Below are 15,000 nucleotides of genomic sequence, written 5' to 3' on the forward strand. Positions count from 1 at the left end.
TCCTCTCTCTCTCTCTCTCTCTCTCTCTCTCTCTCTCTCTCTCTCTCTCTCTCTCTCTCTCCCCCTCTATCCCTCTCGCTCTCTCCCCTCTCTCTCTGTCTCCCCCTCTCTCTCTACCCCTCTATCTCTCTCTCTCTCTCTGTCTCTCTCTCTCTCTCCCCCTCTATCCCTCTCGCTCTCTCTCCTCTCTCTCTCTCTCTCCCTCTATCTCTCTCTCTCTTTCTGTCTCCCCCTCTCTCTCTACCCCTCTATCTCTCTCTCTCTCTCTGTGTCTCTCTCTCTCTCTCTCTCTCTCTCTGTCTCTCCCCCTCGCCCCCTCTCTATCTCTCTCTAGAGGACTTGTTTAGGCTTCACCTGCTTCTCCATCAGAGATCTACTCAGGACCAATGAGCCTCAGCTCTCCCTCAGCCTCAGGTAAACCTGACTTAACGCTCACATTAATTCTGACTTACTCAAACCTGAGTTCTTACCCGCCTTAATTTTTTTTCAAATTTTCAAATTTTTATATTATTATTATTATTTTTTGTTGGGGTGTGTTAGAATAGCATTTTAGTATTTTGTATATAGTCATTTAGTTCAAAATGTATCACTCTACCAATTTGGCCATTTGGGTACATTTGGGCAACTTGTGTGGGACACCTGGGTGACTACATGCTCAATGTCATGTAGCTCACTCGTTCCTGAAGATATCGTTTTGAAACTTTTTTCTAATACTGTTGCCATCTTATGTTCTGCATCAGAATTATCCCCAGCATCATATCTGAATGTTTGCCTGTTCTTGTTCAGTTGAAAGATGATGCAACAACAATAAAAACAAAAAACGTCTGTTTATTTCCTTGTATTTTCTTCTACCAGATCTATTGTGTTATATTCTCCTATATTCAATTCACATTTCCACAAATTTCAGAGTGTTTCCTTTCAAATGATACCAAGAATATGCCTATCCTTGCCTCTGGGGCTGAGCTACAGACAGTTAGATTTGGGTATGTCTTCAGGCGGAAATTGAGAGAAGGGGGGGGGTATCCCAAAGAAGTTGCCTGACTTAAAACAGACTCATCTGAGCCCTGACCTGACACTAGAGCCTCTGCAACTCTAATATCTCTATGTTCTCCATCCCATTTCCTCGCTCGCCGTTGCCGGGATACCTTGACATAAACGAGGAAGTGAGAGGGCACGAGCTCCTCCCTCAAACAGTTTCTCTTTACTCAGAACCAAGTCATCGTTACTAGTCAGAGAGAGAGATGATAGTTGTGCTAATACTGGATCCTTGTTGATGGAGGTGCCGGTGTTTGTTGGTCGGTGTGTATCGGTCTGAATCCCCTTTCTCTTTCTCAGGTCTGCGGACGGAACGAGCGAGGTAGGAGAGGTGAAGGTGGGTCGTCTGCAGATGAGAGACATGGAAAACAGAGAGGGGGAGGACACCACTTCAGACATCCCTGGACACAAGGTAGACAGAGGTCTGTCTGTCTGTCTGTCTGTCTGTCTGTCTGTCTGTCTGTCTGTCTGTCTGTCTGTCTGTCTGTCTGTCTGTCTGTCTGTCTGTCTGTCTGTCTGTCTGTCTGTCTGTCTGTCTGTCTGTCTTATTAACGCGTGTATTCCCCCTCTCTCTCTCCCTCTCTCTCTGTCCTAGTGTCCTCTCCTGTGTGATTCTCTCCATGGCTCCATGCACGACAGAGACAACAGTCCCATGATGAGGGCAGGTGAGTCTCATAGCAGTGTGTATGCTGCCTTCAAATGCTCCCTGGAATCTCTTATTTCCCAGTTGTGAGGTCATAAATATATATATATACATTAGACCTTATATATATATATACAGTACCAGTCAAAAGTTTGGACACACCTACTCATTCAAGGGTTTTTCTTTATTTTTACTATTTTCTACATTGTAGAATAATAGTGAAGACATCACAACTATGAAATAACTTTGATTCCATAAGTGTTATTTCATAGTTGTGATGTCTTCATGTAGAAAATAGTAAAAATAAAGAAAAACCCTTGAATGAGTAGGTGTGTCCAAACTCGGGTTGGTATAACACATATAAAATCAAAGACGATTGATTTGGAACAATTCTTCAAACAATCAGATTTTTTGGGGGGGATGATCTCGTTAACGCTGCTAATAATAAAGTTAGCTAGCTTCATTATCCACATTGTCAAAGTTTTTACTCGTGTGTTTAAAAAAAAAAAAAAAAAAAAAAAAATGTCTGTGTCCTCTCCTCAGTGTTCAGGAGCACCGTGTGTAAAGTGTACCGGTTCCAGACCGAGTCTAGCAGGTGGATGCTGGTGAGAGAACAGATGAGTGAAAGCCCTCTGTCCTCCAGTCTACCCAAACAGCTTCTGTCCTGCTACATACAAGAGGACATGAGGAGGTGAGACAGCCATCATGGCTCAAACTGGCTCCAGTTGCTCAGTTACAGCTGATAACATGCGTAGAGGCAGACATTGGGTTTTTGCCAGTATGCTATAGACATGTCAATTTGTCTTTTGAGAGACATGATCAACAGTGAGTGAAAATGAAACCTTGTAATGAAGTTGAGTGTTTTTCCAGGAACCAAGACAATCTTCGGAGCCTCTTTTGCTTTCATATCAACTATTTTAAGAAGTTTTCTTTTGACAACATTAAGAGAGAAGTAAAAAGAAACGTCCATCTGTCTCTCTCTCTCTCTCTCTCTCTCTCTCTCTCTCTCTCTCTCTCTCTCTCTCTCTCTCTCTCTCTCTCTCTCTCTCTCTCTCTCTCTCTCTCTCTCTCTCTCTCTCTCTCTCTCTCTCTCTCTCTCTCTCTCTCTCTCTCTCTCTCTCTCTCTCTCTCTCTCTCTCTCTCTCTCTCTCTCTCTCTCTCTCTCTCTCTCTCTCTCTCTCTCTCTCTCTCTTTTTTCAGGGTCCAGGAGCTTTGTGACCTATGTGACCTTTCACCCTACTGGGAGCGGTTAAGGACTGATGTTATCGCCCACTACAGTCAGCTGATCAGCACCTACCAGGAAACACTGACAGAACTCAACAAACTGACAGGTGAGAGAGACAAAAAGATGGGTAGGGTGTGCTATGTGTGTATAAAGAGTAAAGTAGGTAGTCTTTGGGTTTTGGGGCAGGGGTACTCCAGTACTACTTTGGGGCGGCAGGGTAGCCTAGTGGTTAGAGCGTTGGTCTAGTAACTGAAAGGTTGCAAGTTCAAATCCCCGAGCTGACAAGGTACAAATCTGTCGTTCTGCCCCTGAACAAGGCAGTTAACCCACTGTTCCTAGGCCGTCATTGTAAATAAGAATTTGTTCTTAACTGACTTGTCCAATTTGTAAGTCGCTCTGGATAAGAGCGTCTGCTAAATGACCTGTTTGGGCTGCAGGGGGAGTATTGAGTAGCCAGATAAAAGGTGCCCATTTCAAACGGCCTCGTACTCAATTCTTGCTCGTACAATATGCATATTATTATTACTATTGGATAGAAAACACTCTCTAGTTTCTAAAACCGTTTGAATTATATCTGTGAGTCAAACAGAACTCATTTGGCACAAACTTCCTGACCAGGAAGTGGAAAGTCTGAAATCGAGGCTCCGTTCTACTTCCTGCCTATAAATGGGCATGATACGTATTAGTATACATGCACTTCAGAGACCTTCCCCTGGATGTCAAGAGGCGGTGAGAGAAGAAATGTAGTGTTTATCTTGGTCTGAAGTGGAATACAAGCTCTTTGTATGACGTGTACCCCATTTCCTGTTTCCTGGAGAGCGCGTCAAGGGACCTGGATTTGCCTTCTGTTTAGCTGCCGTTATAGGCGACTACTATCTCCGGCTTTGATTTTATTTGATACATGTGACCATATCATCGTAAAGTATGTTTTTTCAATATAGTTTAATCAGATTATTGAAATTTTTTCGGGAGTTTTGCCGTGTTCCGTTCTCTGACTTTGTTGACGATGGAGAGATTCGCGCCACTTGGCTAGTGCGCTTGCTAATTCAAGAGGGAAAGAGTCCGTTCTAAATCCAAACAACGATTGTTCTTGACAAAGGACCCCTTGTCCAACATTCTGATGAAAGATCAGCAAAAGTAAGAAACATTTTATGATGCTATTTCATATATCTGTCGTACATGTGAACTAGTCGTGGGCGCCCAACTTTTGGGTACTCTAGCTATACCGAAGCTGGATGTCGTAATGAAGTTATTTTTTAGAATTCTAACACTGCGATTTCATTAAGAACTAATGGATCTATCATTTCCTATACAACATGTATGTTTTAGTTATGTTTATGAATAGCTATTTGGTCAGAATATGTGTGTCAGAAAAAGTGTCCGAAAAAAATCAGGGCGTTGTGGGAAAAAGTAGCTAAGTTAGCACAATGTATAACCATTGATTTCAGCTCTAAATATGCACATTTTCAAACAAAACATAAGTGTATGTATAACCTGATGTTATAGGACTGTCATCTGATGAAGAAAATCAAGGTTAGTCAAAAATTATATATCTTTTGCTTGTTTGTTACGATCGCTAACTTTTGCTACTGGGAAATTGCTTGTGTTTTTGGCTATTGTGGTAAGCTAATATAACGCTATATTGTGTTTTCGCTGTAAAACACTTAATAAATCGGAAATATTGTCTGGAATCACAAGATGCCTGTCTTTCATTTGCTGTACACTATGTATTTTTCAGAAATGTTTTATGATGAGTAATTAGGTATTTGACGTTGGTGTCTGTAATTATTCTGGCTGCTTTCGGTGCAATTTCTGATTGTAGCTGCAATGTAAACTATGATTTATACCTGAAATATGCACATTTTTCGAACAAAACATAGATTTATTGAATAACATGTTATAAGACTGTCATCTGATGAAGTTGTTTGTTGGTTAGTTTGGTTGGTTCTTGGTTAGTTAGGTTGGCTTTGTGCATGCTACCTGTGCTGTGAAAAATGTCTGTCCTTTTTTGTATTTGGTGGTGAGCTAACATAAATATACGTGGTGTTTTCGCTGTAAAACATTTTAAAAATCGGACATGTTGGCTGGATTCACAAGATGTGTACCTTTCATATGCTGTATTGGACTTGTTAATGTGTGAAAGTTAAATATTTAAAAAAAATATCTTTTGAATTTCGCGCCCTGCACTTGAGCTGGCTGTTGTCATAAGTGTACCGACACCGGGCTGCAGCCATAAGAAGTTAAATGTAAATGTACTTGAGAAGGTGCGGGGTCATATTTCCTAGGTGGCAACGGTTTGGCTGGATATTGTCTTTTATCAGCGTAGTAACAAACTCCCCACCTAGCAACACAATGTGACCCCAAAACTGTTTCCACCTCTCTTGTTTGGTGGAAACAGTTCTACATATTTGACATATTTTGCCTTATATGTGTCCATCTGATACCAGGGGTCGAGGCCTGACTGAGTTCCTAAAAGTGCTGCGGTCCATATTGACCCCGTTCTAGATCTAAACTTCTCAGCGAAAAACAAAAGAGTGATCAAATTAAGATCCTACATATGTATGGCAGGTTTAGAGTTTTCCTAATCAATTGCTAGTTTTACTCGTCAATAACCAATTAAAGTGTTTTAATGTTAGATGTAGATTACTGTCAGACTAGCCGTGAACTTCCAAACATGTCCCTCATCTGTGTCTCAACGTTACATCTCCTTTAGACCAGGTTAACCGAGTGTTTTACCTCAGTGTTTCCCAAAACTCGGTCCTGGGTTTTGCCCCTTAGCACTACACAGCTGATTCAAATAATCAAAGCTTAATGATGATGTGTTGGTTATTTGAATCAGCTGTGCTGTGCTGGGGGGGGGGGGGGGGGTGGGGGGGCAGGACCGAGTTTGGGATTCCCTGGTCTAGCTAACACAGAGGACTCTTAACAATTTAAAGAGATTCTTCAGTACTTCAGAACAACCCTGGTCCACCAGTACCCCTAACAGAACAACCCTGGTCCACCAGTACCCCTAACAGAACAACCCTGGTCTACCAGTACCCCCAACAGAACAACCCTGGTCCACCAGTACCCCTAACAGAACAACCCTGGTCCACCAGTACCCCTAACAGAACAACCCTGGTCTACCAGTACCCCCAACAGAACAACCCTGGTCCACCAGTACCCCCAACAGAACAACCCTGGTCTACCAGTACCCCCAACAGAACAACCCTGGTCTACCAGTACCCCTAACAGAACAACCCTGGTCCACCAGTACCCCCAACAGAACAACCCTGGTCTACCAGTACCCCCAACAGAACAACCCTGGTCCACCAGTACCCCTAACAGAACAACCCTGGTCCACCAGTACCCCTAACAGAACAACCCTGGTCTACCAGTACCCCCAACAGAACAACCCTGGTCCACCAGTACCCCCAACAGAACAACCCTGGTCCACCAGTACCCCTAACAGAACAACCCTGGTCCACCAGTACCCCTAACAGAACAACCCTGGTCCACCAGTACCCCCAACAGAACAACCCTGGTCCACCAGTACCCCTAACAGAACAACCCTGGTCCACCAGTACCCCCAACAGAACAACCCTGGTCCACCAGTACCCCCAACAGAACAACCCTGGTCCACCAGTACCCCCAACAGAACAACCCTGGTCCACCAGTACCCCTAACAGAACAACCCTGGTCTACCAGTACCCCCAACAGAACAACCCTGGTCCACCAGTACCCCTAACAGAACAACCCTGGTCTACCAGTACCCCTAACAGAACAACCCTGGTCTACCAGTACCCCTAACAGAACAACCCTGGTCCACCAGTACCCCCAACAGAACAACCCTGGTCTACCAGTACCCCCAACAGAACAACCCTGGTCCACCAGTACCCCTAACAGAACAACCCTGGTCCACCAGTACCCCCAACAGAACAACCCTGGTCCACCAGTACCCCCAACAGAACAACCCTGGTCTACCAGTACCCCTAACAGAACAACCCTGGTCTACCAGTACCCCTAACAGAACAACCCTGGTCCACCAGTACCCCCAACAGAACAACCCTGGTCTACCAGTACCCCTAACAGAACAACCCTGGTCTACCAGTACCCCCAACAGAACAACCCTGGTCCACCAGTACCCCTAACAGAACAACCCTGGTCCACCAGTACCCCCTAACAGAACAACCCTGGTCTACCAGTACCCCTAACAGAACAACCCTGGTCCACCAGTACCCCCAACAGAACAACCCTGGTCCACCAGTACCCCCAACAGAACAACCCTGGTCCACCAGTACCCCCAACAGAACAACCCTGGTCTACCAGTACCCCCAACAGAACAACCCTGGTCCACCAGTACCCCTAACAGAACAACCCTGGTCCCAACTGGTGGACCAGGGTTGGGAAACCCTGACGTACTACATCCCATATTTATAGATACGTGTACCACGCCAATGCTCTCTCTCTCTCTCTCTGCTGTGTGTTCATCTGGCTCGTCACTAAAATGGCGAAGACCAGGTGTGGGAAAATGGAGGGGAAATGGTGGGGAAATGGAGGGAAAATGGAGGGGAAAATGGAGGGAAAATGGTGGGGAAATGGAGGGAAAATGGAGGGGAAAATGGTGGGGAAATGGTGGGAAAATGGAGGGAAAATGGAGGGGAAAATGGAGGGAAAATGGTGGGGAAATGGTGGGGAAATGGAGGGGAAAATGGAGGGAAAATGGTGGGGAAATGGTGGGGAAATGGAGGGAAAATGGAGGGGAAATGGTGGGAAAATGGAGGGAAAATGGAGGGGAAAATGGAGGGAAAATAGTGGGAAAATGGAGGGAAAATGGTGTGGCACAGCTTCAAGAAAACAGTCGCTTTCAAACTATGGATTTTGTGTAATTGAGGTAAAGAAGGTTTTCTGCTCTTAGATTCTGCATGTATGAACTACACGTTGACAGGTCCAGTCCAAAGCCGGAGGTTTTAAAAAATACTTTCTTATTCGCAAAAAGTACCGGAGCATGTCTTTAAATTGGTTAATACATTTTGATCCTTTTATTGATTGATTTGAGGTATATTTTCTGTTTTAGGCTCGTCCTGTTCCTTTAAGGCCAGCTGTAGTAAGAGTGACAGATATCTAGAGTTTATACCTGTCAATCTACACACACAGAGGATGCAGGTTACCTGCTCACGGAGAACAGGTACGGTGTGTGTGTGTGTGTGTGTGTGTGTGTATGTGTGTGTGTGTGTGTGTGTGTGTGTGTGTGTGTGTGTGTGTGTGTGTGTGTGTGTGTGTGTGTGTGTATGTGTATGTGTGTGTGTGTGTGTGTGTGTGTCCTACTCTGTGGAAGTTTATTGTACCTAAACACACCTTCTCTCTCTCTCTCATCCTGTCTCTCTCTCCCCCTCATCATCTCTCTCTTCTCCCCTCCCTCCCTCCCTCCCTCCCTCCCTCCCTCCCTCCCTCCCTCCCTCCCTCCCTCCCTCCCTCCCTCCCATCTCTCTCTCCCTCCCCCTCATCATCTCTCTCTTCTCCCCTCCCTCCCTCCCTCCCTCCCTCCCTCCCTCCCTCCCTCCCTCCCTCCCTCCCTCCCATCTCTCCCTCCCTCCCTCTGCCCCTCTCTCTCCCTCACCTCCCTCCTTCCCCCCTCCCCCCTCCCCCTCTCCCTCCCTCCCCTCTCTCTCCCTCCCCCCTCTCCCCCTCTCCCTCCCTCCCTCCCTCCCTCTCTCCCCCCCTCCCTCCCATCTCTCCCTCCCTCTCCCTCTCCCTCTGCCCCTCTCTCTCCCTCACCTCCCTCTCCCCCCCCCTCCCCCTCTCCCTCCCTCCCCCTCTCTCCTCAACAGTATGGTATGATGTTGTGACAGTAGGAGCCCCAGCTGATCACTACCAGGGGTTTAAACACGGTGGGCTACAGAGGATGCTCAACAAACCAGACAGCGACAACAAGAGGTGTGTGTACGTGTGATCTCGACCTATATGTTGAAGCAGCATATTCTCCCCAGCCAGTGTATGTGATTAAATGAAGATATATAGATCAGAGATGGGCAACTTTAATGTAGCTGGGAACCACCAAAACATCAGAACCCATGTTAACATGTTGTGTTCAAATCTGTCTTCCTGTCCATTTTATTGTCTCTCTCTCTCTCTCTCTCTCTCTCTCTCTCTCTCTCTCTCTCTCTCTCTCTCTCTCTGTCTCTCTGTCTCTCTGTCTCTCTGTCTCTCTGTCTCTCTCTCTCTCTCTCTCTCTCTCTCTCTCTCTCTCTCTCTGTCTCTCTCTGTCTCTCTCTCTCTCTGTCTCTCTCTGTCTCTCTCTCTCTCTCTCTCTCTCTCTCTCTCTGTCTCTCTCTCTCTCTCTCTCTCTCTCTCTGTCCCTCTCTCTGTCTCTCTCTCTGTCTCTCTCTCTGTCTCTCTCTCTCTCTCTCTCTCTCTCTCTCTCTCTCTGTCTCTCTCTCTCTCTCTCTCTGTCTCTCTCTCTCTCTCTCTCTCTCTCTCTGTCTCTCTCTCTCTCGCTCTCTCTCTCTCTCTCTGTCTCTCTCTGTCTCTCTCTCTCTCTCTCTCTCTCGCTCTCTCGCTCTCTCTCTCGCTCTCTCAATCCTCCCTTTCTCTCCAGCGTTAGTTCAGCACATTGTTGTATCTCCTACTCACCAGAGGAGAGCTCCAGAGCCAGGGAGGTACTGAGTAGTGTCTCCCAGCTCCAGCCTCTCATCTCTGGGCTAACTGAGGAGCTACTGCAGGCTGCTCTGGAAGTCAACTCCCAAAAACTACAGGACATACTGCACAGCCTGGCACACAGGGTGAGACACACAACCGCACACACACACACACACACACACACACACACACACACACACACACACACACACACACACACACACACACACACACACACACACACACACACACACACACACACACACACACACACACACACACACACACACACACACACACACACACACACGTTCCCCTGTACAGACGTGATGCCTATGTAATAGATCTGACACTGTATTTCAGTTGTAAGGCTTATGTCACCCCTATGCAGACGGAACAGTTTGTTCACGCTGTGAAAGATGAGCTGGTAAAGAACGCCCTATTGGCTCTCCACGCGGCAAGGCCCGCCTACCACCTCAGCAACGGACATGCCCACGTAACCCACGGCAATGGGACGGGTCCCAGGCTCTCCTCGGCCAATCAGGACGGGTTATGGCCGTCGATGCGGCGACAGGAGTATGATGAGGAAGAGTGGGTAAGCTAGAGAGAGATCTGTTGACCTTCAGTATATTGCTGGATTAACGTTGTGTGTGTTGGACAGGGTATGGACTAACTTTGTGTGTGTTGGACAGGGTGTGGACTAACGTTGTGTGTGTTGGACAGGGTGTGGACTAACGTTGTGTGTTGGACAGGGTGTGGACTAACGTTGTGTGTTGGACAGGGTGTGGACTAACGTTGTGTGTTGGACAGGGTGTGGACTAACGTTGTGTGTGTTGGACAGGGTGTGGACTAACGTTGTGTGTGTTGGACAGGGTGTGGACTAACGTTGTGTGTTGGACAGGGTGTGGACTAACGTTGTGTGTTGGACAGGGTGTGGACTAACGTTGTGTGTGTTGGACAGGGTGTGGACTAACGTTGTGTGTGTTGGACAGGAGGCGGACTAACGTTGTGTGTTGGACAGGGTGTGGACTAACGTTGTGTGTTGGACAGGGTGCGGACTAACGTTGTGTGTTGGACAGGGTGTGGACTAACGTTGTGTGTGTTGGACAGGGTGTGGACTAACGTTGTGTGTTGGACAGGGTGTGGACTAACGTTGTGTGTTGGACAGGGTGTGGACTAACGTTGTGTGTTGGACAGGGTGTGGACTAACGTTGTGTGTTGGACAGGGTGTGGACTAACGTTGTGTGTGTTGGACAGGGTGTGGACTAATGTTGTGTGTTGGACAGGGTGTGGACTAACGTTGTGTGTTGGACAGGGTGCGGAATAACGTTGTGTTTAGGACAGGGTGTGGACTAATGTTGTGTGTGTGTTGGACAGGGTGTGGACTAATGTTGTGTGTGTGTTGGACAGGGTGTGGACTAATGTTGTGTTTAGGACAGGGTGTGGACTAACGTTGTGTTTAGGACAGGGTGTGGACTAACGTTGTGTGTGTTGGACAGGGTGTGGACTAACGTTGTGTGTTGGACAGGGTGTGGACTAACGTTGTGTGTTGGACAGGAGGCGGACTAACGTTGTGTGTTGGACAGGGTGTGGACTAACGTTGTGTGTTGGACAGGGTGTGGACTAACGTTGTGTGTTGGACAGGGTGTGGACTAATGTTGTGTGTGTGTTGGACAGGGTGTGGACTAACGTTGTGTGTGTTGGACAGGGTGTGGACTAACGTTGTGTGTGTGTTGGACAGGGTGTGGACTAATGTTGTGTTTAGGACAGGGTGTGGACTAACGTTGTGTTTAGGACAGGGTGTGGACTAACGTTGTGTGTGTTGGAAAGGGTGTAGACTAACGTTGTGTGTTGGACAGGGTGTGGACTAACGTTGTGTGTTGGACAGGAGGCGGACTAACGTTGTGTGTTGGACAGGGTGTGGACTAACGTTGTGTGTTGGACAGGGTGTGGACTAACGTTGTGTGTTGGACAGGGTGTGGACTAACGTTGTGTGTTGGACAGGGTGCGGACTAACGTTGTGTGTTGGACAGGAGGCGGACTAACGTTGTGTGTTGGACAGGGTGTGGACTAACGTTGTGTGTTGGACAGGGTGTGGACTAACGTTGTGTGTTGGACAGGGTGTGGACTAACGTTGTGTGTTGGACAGGGTGTGGACTAACGTTGTGTGTGTTGGACAGGGTGTGGACTAACGTTGTGTGTTTAGGACAGGGTGTGGACTAACGTTGTGTGTTGGACAGGGTGTGGACTAACGTTGTGTGTGTTGGACAGGGTGTGGACTAACGTTGTGTGTTGGACAGGGTGTGGAATAACGTTGTGTTTAGGACAGGGTGTGGACTAACGTTGTGTGTTGGACAGGGTGTGGACTAACGTTGTGTGTTGGACAGGGTGTGGACTAACGTTGTGTGTTGGACAGGGTGTGGACTAACGTTGTGTGTTGGACAGGGTGTGGACTAACGTTGTGTGTGTTGGACAGGGTGTGGACTAACGTTGTGTGTTGGACAGGGTGTGGACTAACGTTGTGTGTGTTTAGGACAGGGTGTGGACTAATGTTGTGTGTGTTGGACAGGGTGTGGACTAACGTTGTGTGTTGGACAGGGTGTGGACTAACGTTGTGTGTGTTGGACAGGGTGTGGACTAACGTTGTGTGTGTTGGACAGGGTGTGGACTAACGTTGTGTGTTGGACAGGGTGTGGACTAACGTTGTGTGTTTAGGACAGGGTGTGGACTAATGTTGTGTGTTGGACAGGGTGTGGACTAATGTTGTGTGTGTTGGACAGGGTGTGGACTAACGTTGTGTGTGTTGGACAGGGTGTGGACTAGCGTTGTGTGTGTTGGACAGGGTGTGGACTAACGTTGTGTGTTGGACAGGGTGTGGACTAACGTTGTGTGTGTTGGACAGGGTGTGGACTAACGTTGTGTGTTGGACAGGGTGTGGACTAACGTTGTGTGTGTTGGACAGGGTGTGGACTAACGTTGTGTGTTGGACAGGGTATGGACTAACTTTGTGTGTGTTGGACAGGGTGTGGACTAACTTTGTGTGTGTTGGACAGGGTGTGGACTAACGTTGTGTGTTGGACAGGGTGTGGACTAACGTTGTGTGTTGGACAGGGTATGGACTAACGTTGTGTGTTGGACAGGGTGTGGACTAATGTTGTGTGTTGGACAGGGTGTGGACTAATGTTGTGTGTTGGACAGGGTGTGGACTAACGTTGTGTGTTGGACAGGGTGTGGACTAATGTTGTGTGTTGGACAGGGTGTGGACTAATGTTGTGTGTTGGACAGGGTGTGGACTAACGTTGTGTGTGTTGGACAGGGTGTGGACTAACGTTGTGTGTGTTGGACAGGGTGTGGACTAACGTTGTGTGTTGGACAGGGTGTGGACTAACGTTGTGTGTTGGACAGGGTGTGGACTAACGTTGTGTGTTGGACAGGGTGTGGACTAACGTTGTGTGTTGGACAGGGTGTGGACTAACGTTGTGTGTTGGACAGGGTGTGGACTAACGTTGTGTGTTGGACAGGGTGTGGACTAACGTTGTGTGTTGGACAGGGTGTGGACTAACGTTGTGTGTTGGACAGGGTGTGGACTAACGTTGTGTGTTGGACAGGGTGTGGACTAACGTTGTGTGTTGGACAGGGTGTGGACTAACGTTGTGTGTTGGACAGGGTGTGGACTAACGTTGTGTGTGTTGGACAGGGTGTGGACTAACGTTGTGTGTGTCCGTGTTTAGGACAGGGTGTGGACTAACGTTGTGTGTGTGTTTAGGACAGGGTGTGGGCTAATGTTGTGTGTGTGTGTGTTTAGGACAGGGTGTGGACTAACGTTGTGTGTGTGTGTTTAGGACAGGGTGTGGGCTAACGTTGTGTGTGTGTGTTTAGGACAGGGTGTGGACTAACGTTGTGTGTGTGTGTTTAGGACAGGGTGTGGGCTAACGTTGTGTGTGTGTGTTTAGGACAGGGTGTGGACTAACGTTGTGTGTGTGTGTTTAGGACAGGGTGTGGGCTAACGTTGCTATGAGTCTGAACTGCATCATCGCCATGGTGGACCGCCTACAGGAGAGGGAGAACAGGAAACAGGAAGTGACCTCACAGACACAGAATGATGTCACCACCACCTCGCACAACACTGGTACGGACCCAAACTGTAGCAATACTTCAGAAATACATCCTTCCTTCCTTGGTTCCTACATCCTTCCTTCCTTGGTTCCTACATCCTTCCTTACTTGGTTCCTACATCCTTCCTTCCTTGGTTCCTACATCCTTCCTTACTTGGTTCCTACATCCTTCCTTCCTTGGTTCCTACATCCTTCCTTACTTGGTTCCTAAATCCTTCCTTCCTTGGTTCCTACATCCTTCCGTCCTTGGTTCCTTAAGAACAGATCTATAAGTGAATTTAAAGGTTACTATATCTTCAATCAATCCGACCGATTCAGATCGGGGAGTATATTTTTTATTAAGTCCCTGAAATCATTCATTACGTAGATAATTGAATGGATTTGAAGTATAATCCTCTCTCTCTTCCCCCTTCCAGACCCTTCCCGCTCTCCTTGGCAGGCCTCTCTCGCCCATCTTCCAGACCCGTCCCGCGCTCCTTGGCAGGCCTCTCTCGCCCCTCTTCCAGACCCGTCCCCCTCTCCGTGGCAAGAACAACTCCTCCCTCTAGTTGTGACTCTGAAGGAGTGTGTGTGTGACGCGGTGGAGGGGGCCCGGTGTGCTATGACCTTCGTCCTCCTACAGGGGGCAGCAGCATCAGCCTGCCACGGCCAGGCCCTGACACACAGACGAGATGCTGTCTTCAGCCAGGCAGTGAGTAGTGTGGTGGTGGGAGCTCTTTTATAGTTGATAACATGTGGTCATGTTTGGTTAGATCGCTAACATGTGGTCATGTTTGGTTATATCTCTAACATGTGGTTATATCTCTAACATGTGATCATGTTTGGTTAGATCTCTAACATGTGGTCATGTTTGGTTATATCTCTAACATGTGGTCAGGTTTGGTTAGATCTCTAATATGTGGTCATGTTTGGTTATATCTCTAACATGTGGTCATGTTTGGTTAGATCTCTAACATGTGGTCATGTTTGGTTAGATCTCTAGCATGTGGTCATGTTTGGTTAGATCTCTAACATGTGGTCATGTTTGGTTAAATCTCTAACATGTTTGGTTAGATCTCTAATATGTGGTCATGTTTGGTTATATCTCTAACATGTGGTCATGTTTGGTTAGATCTCTGACATGTGGTCATGTTTGGTTAGATCTCTAACATGTGGTCATGTTTGGTTAGATCTCTAACATGTTTGGTTATATCTCTGACATGTAATCATGTTTGGTTAGATCTCTAACATGTTTGGTTATATCTCTGACATGTGATCAGGTTTGGTTAGATCTCTAACATGTTTGGTTAGATCTCTAACATGTGGTCATGTTTGGTTATATCTCTAACATGTGGTCATGTTTGGTTAGATCTCTAACATGTTTG

The 15,000-nt window shown here is 47.2% G+C and overlaps 1 protein-coding gene across 1 annotated transcript in view; it reads left to right on the forward strand.

The window, feature by feature from the left end:
* The first annotated feature begins 310 nt into the window (after nt 1-310).
* Nucleotides 311-15,000, forward strand: part of LOC120040983 (type II inositol 3,4-bisphosphate 4-phosphatase-like) — a 17,499-nt gene continuing 2,809 nt past the window's right edge. Inside the window, exons 1-11 of the mRNA XM_038985950.1 lie at nt 311-414; nt 1,336-1,447; nt 1,631-1,700; nt 2,222-2,369; nt 2,879-3,009; nt 7,960-8,070; nt 8,714-8,819; nt 9,481-9,664; nt 9,913-10,116; nt 13,512-13,650; nt 14,053-14,327. Of these exons, the coding sequence (XP_038841878.1) occupies nt 1,388-1,447; nt 1,631-1,700; nt 2,222-2,369; nt 2,879-3,009; nt 7,960-8,070; nt 8,714-8,819; nt 9,481-9,664; nt 9,913-10,116; nt 13,512-13,650; nt 14,053-14,327 (1,428 nt within the window). The 5' untranslated portion in view covers nt 311-414; nt 1,336-1,387. The remainder of the gene's footprint in view (nt 415-1,335; nt 1,448-1,630; nt 1,701-2,221; nt 2,370-2,878; nt 3,010-7,959; nt 8,071-8,713; nt 8,820-9,480; nt 9,665-9,912; nt 10,117-13,511; nt 13,651-14,052; nt 14,328-15,000) is intronic.

Source organism: Salvelinus namaycush, unplaced genomic scaffold (genome assembly GCF_016432855.1).
Source record: "Salvelinus namaycush isolate Seneca unplaced genomic scaffold, SaNama_1.0 Scaffold3993, whole genome shotgun sequence".
In the NCBI taxonomy this organism is placed as follows: Eukaryota; Metazoa; Chordata; class Actinopteri; order Salmoniformes; family Salmonidae; genus Salvelinus; species Salvelinus namaycush.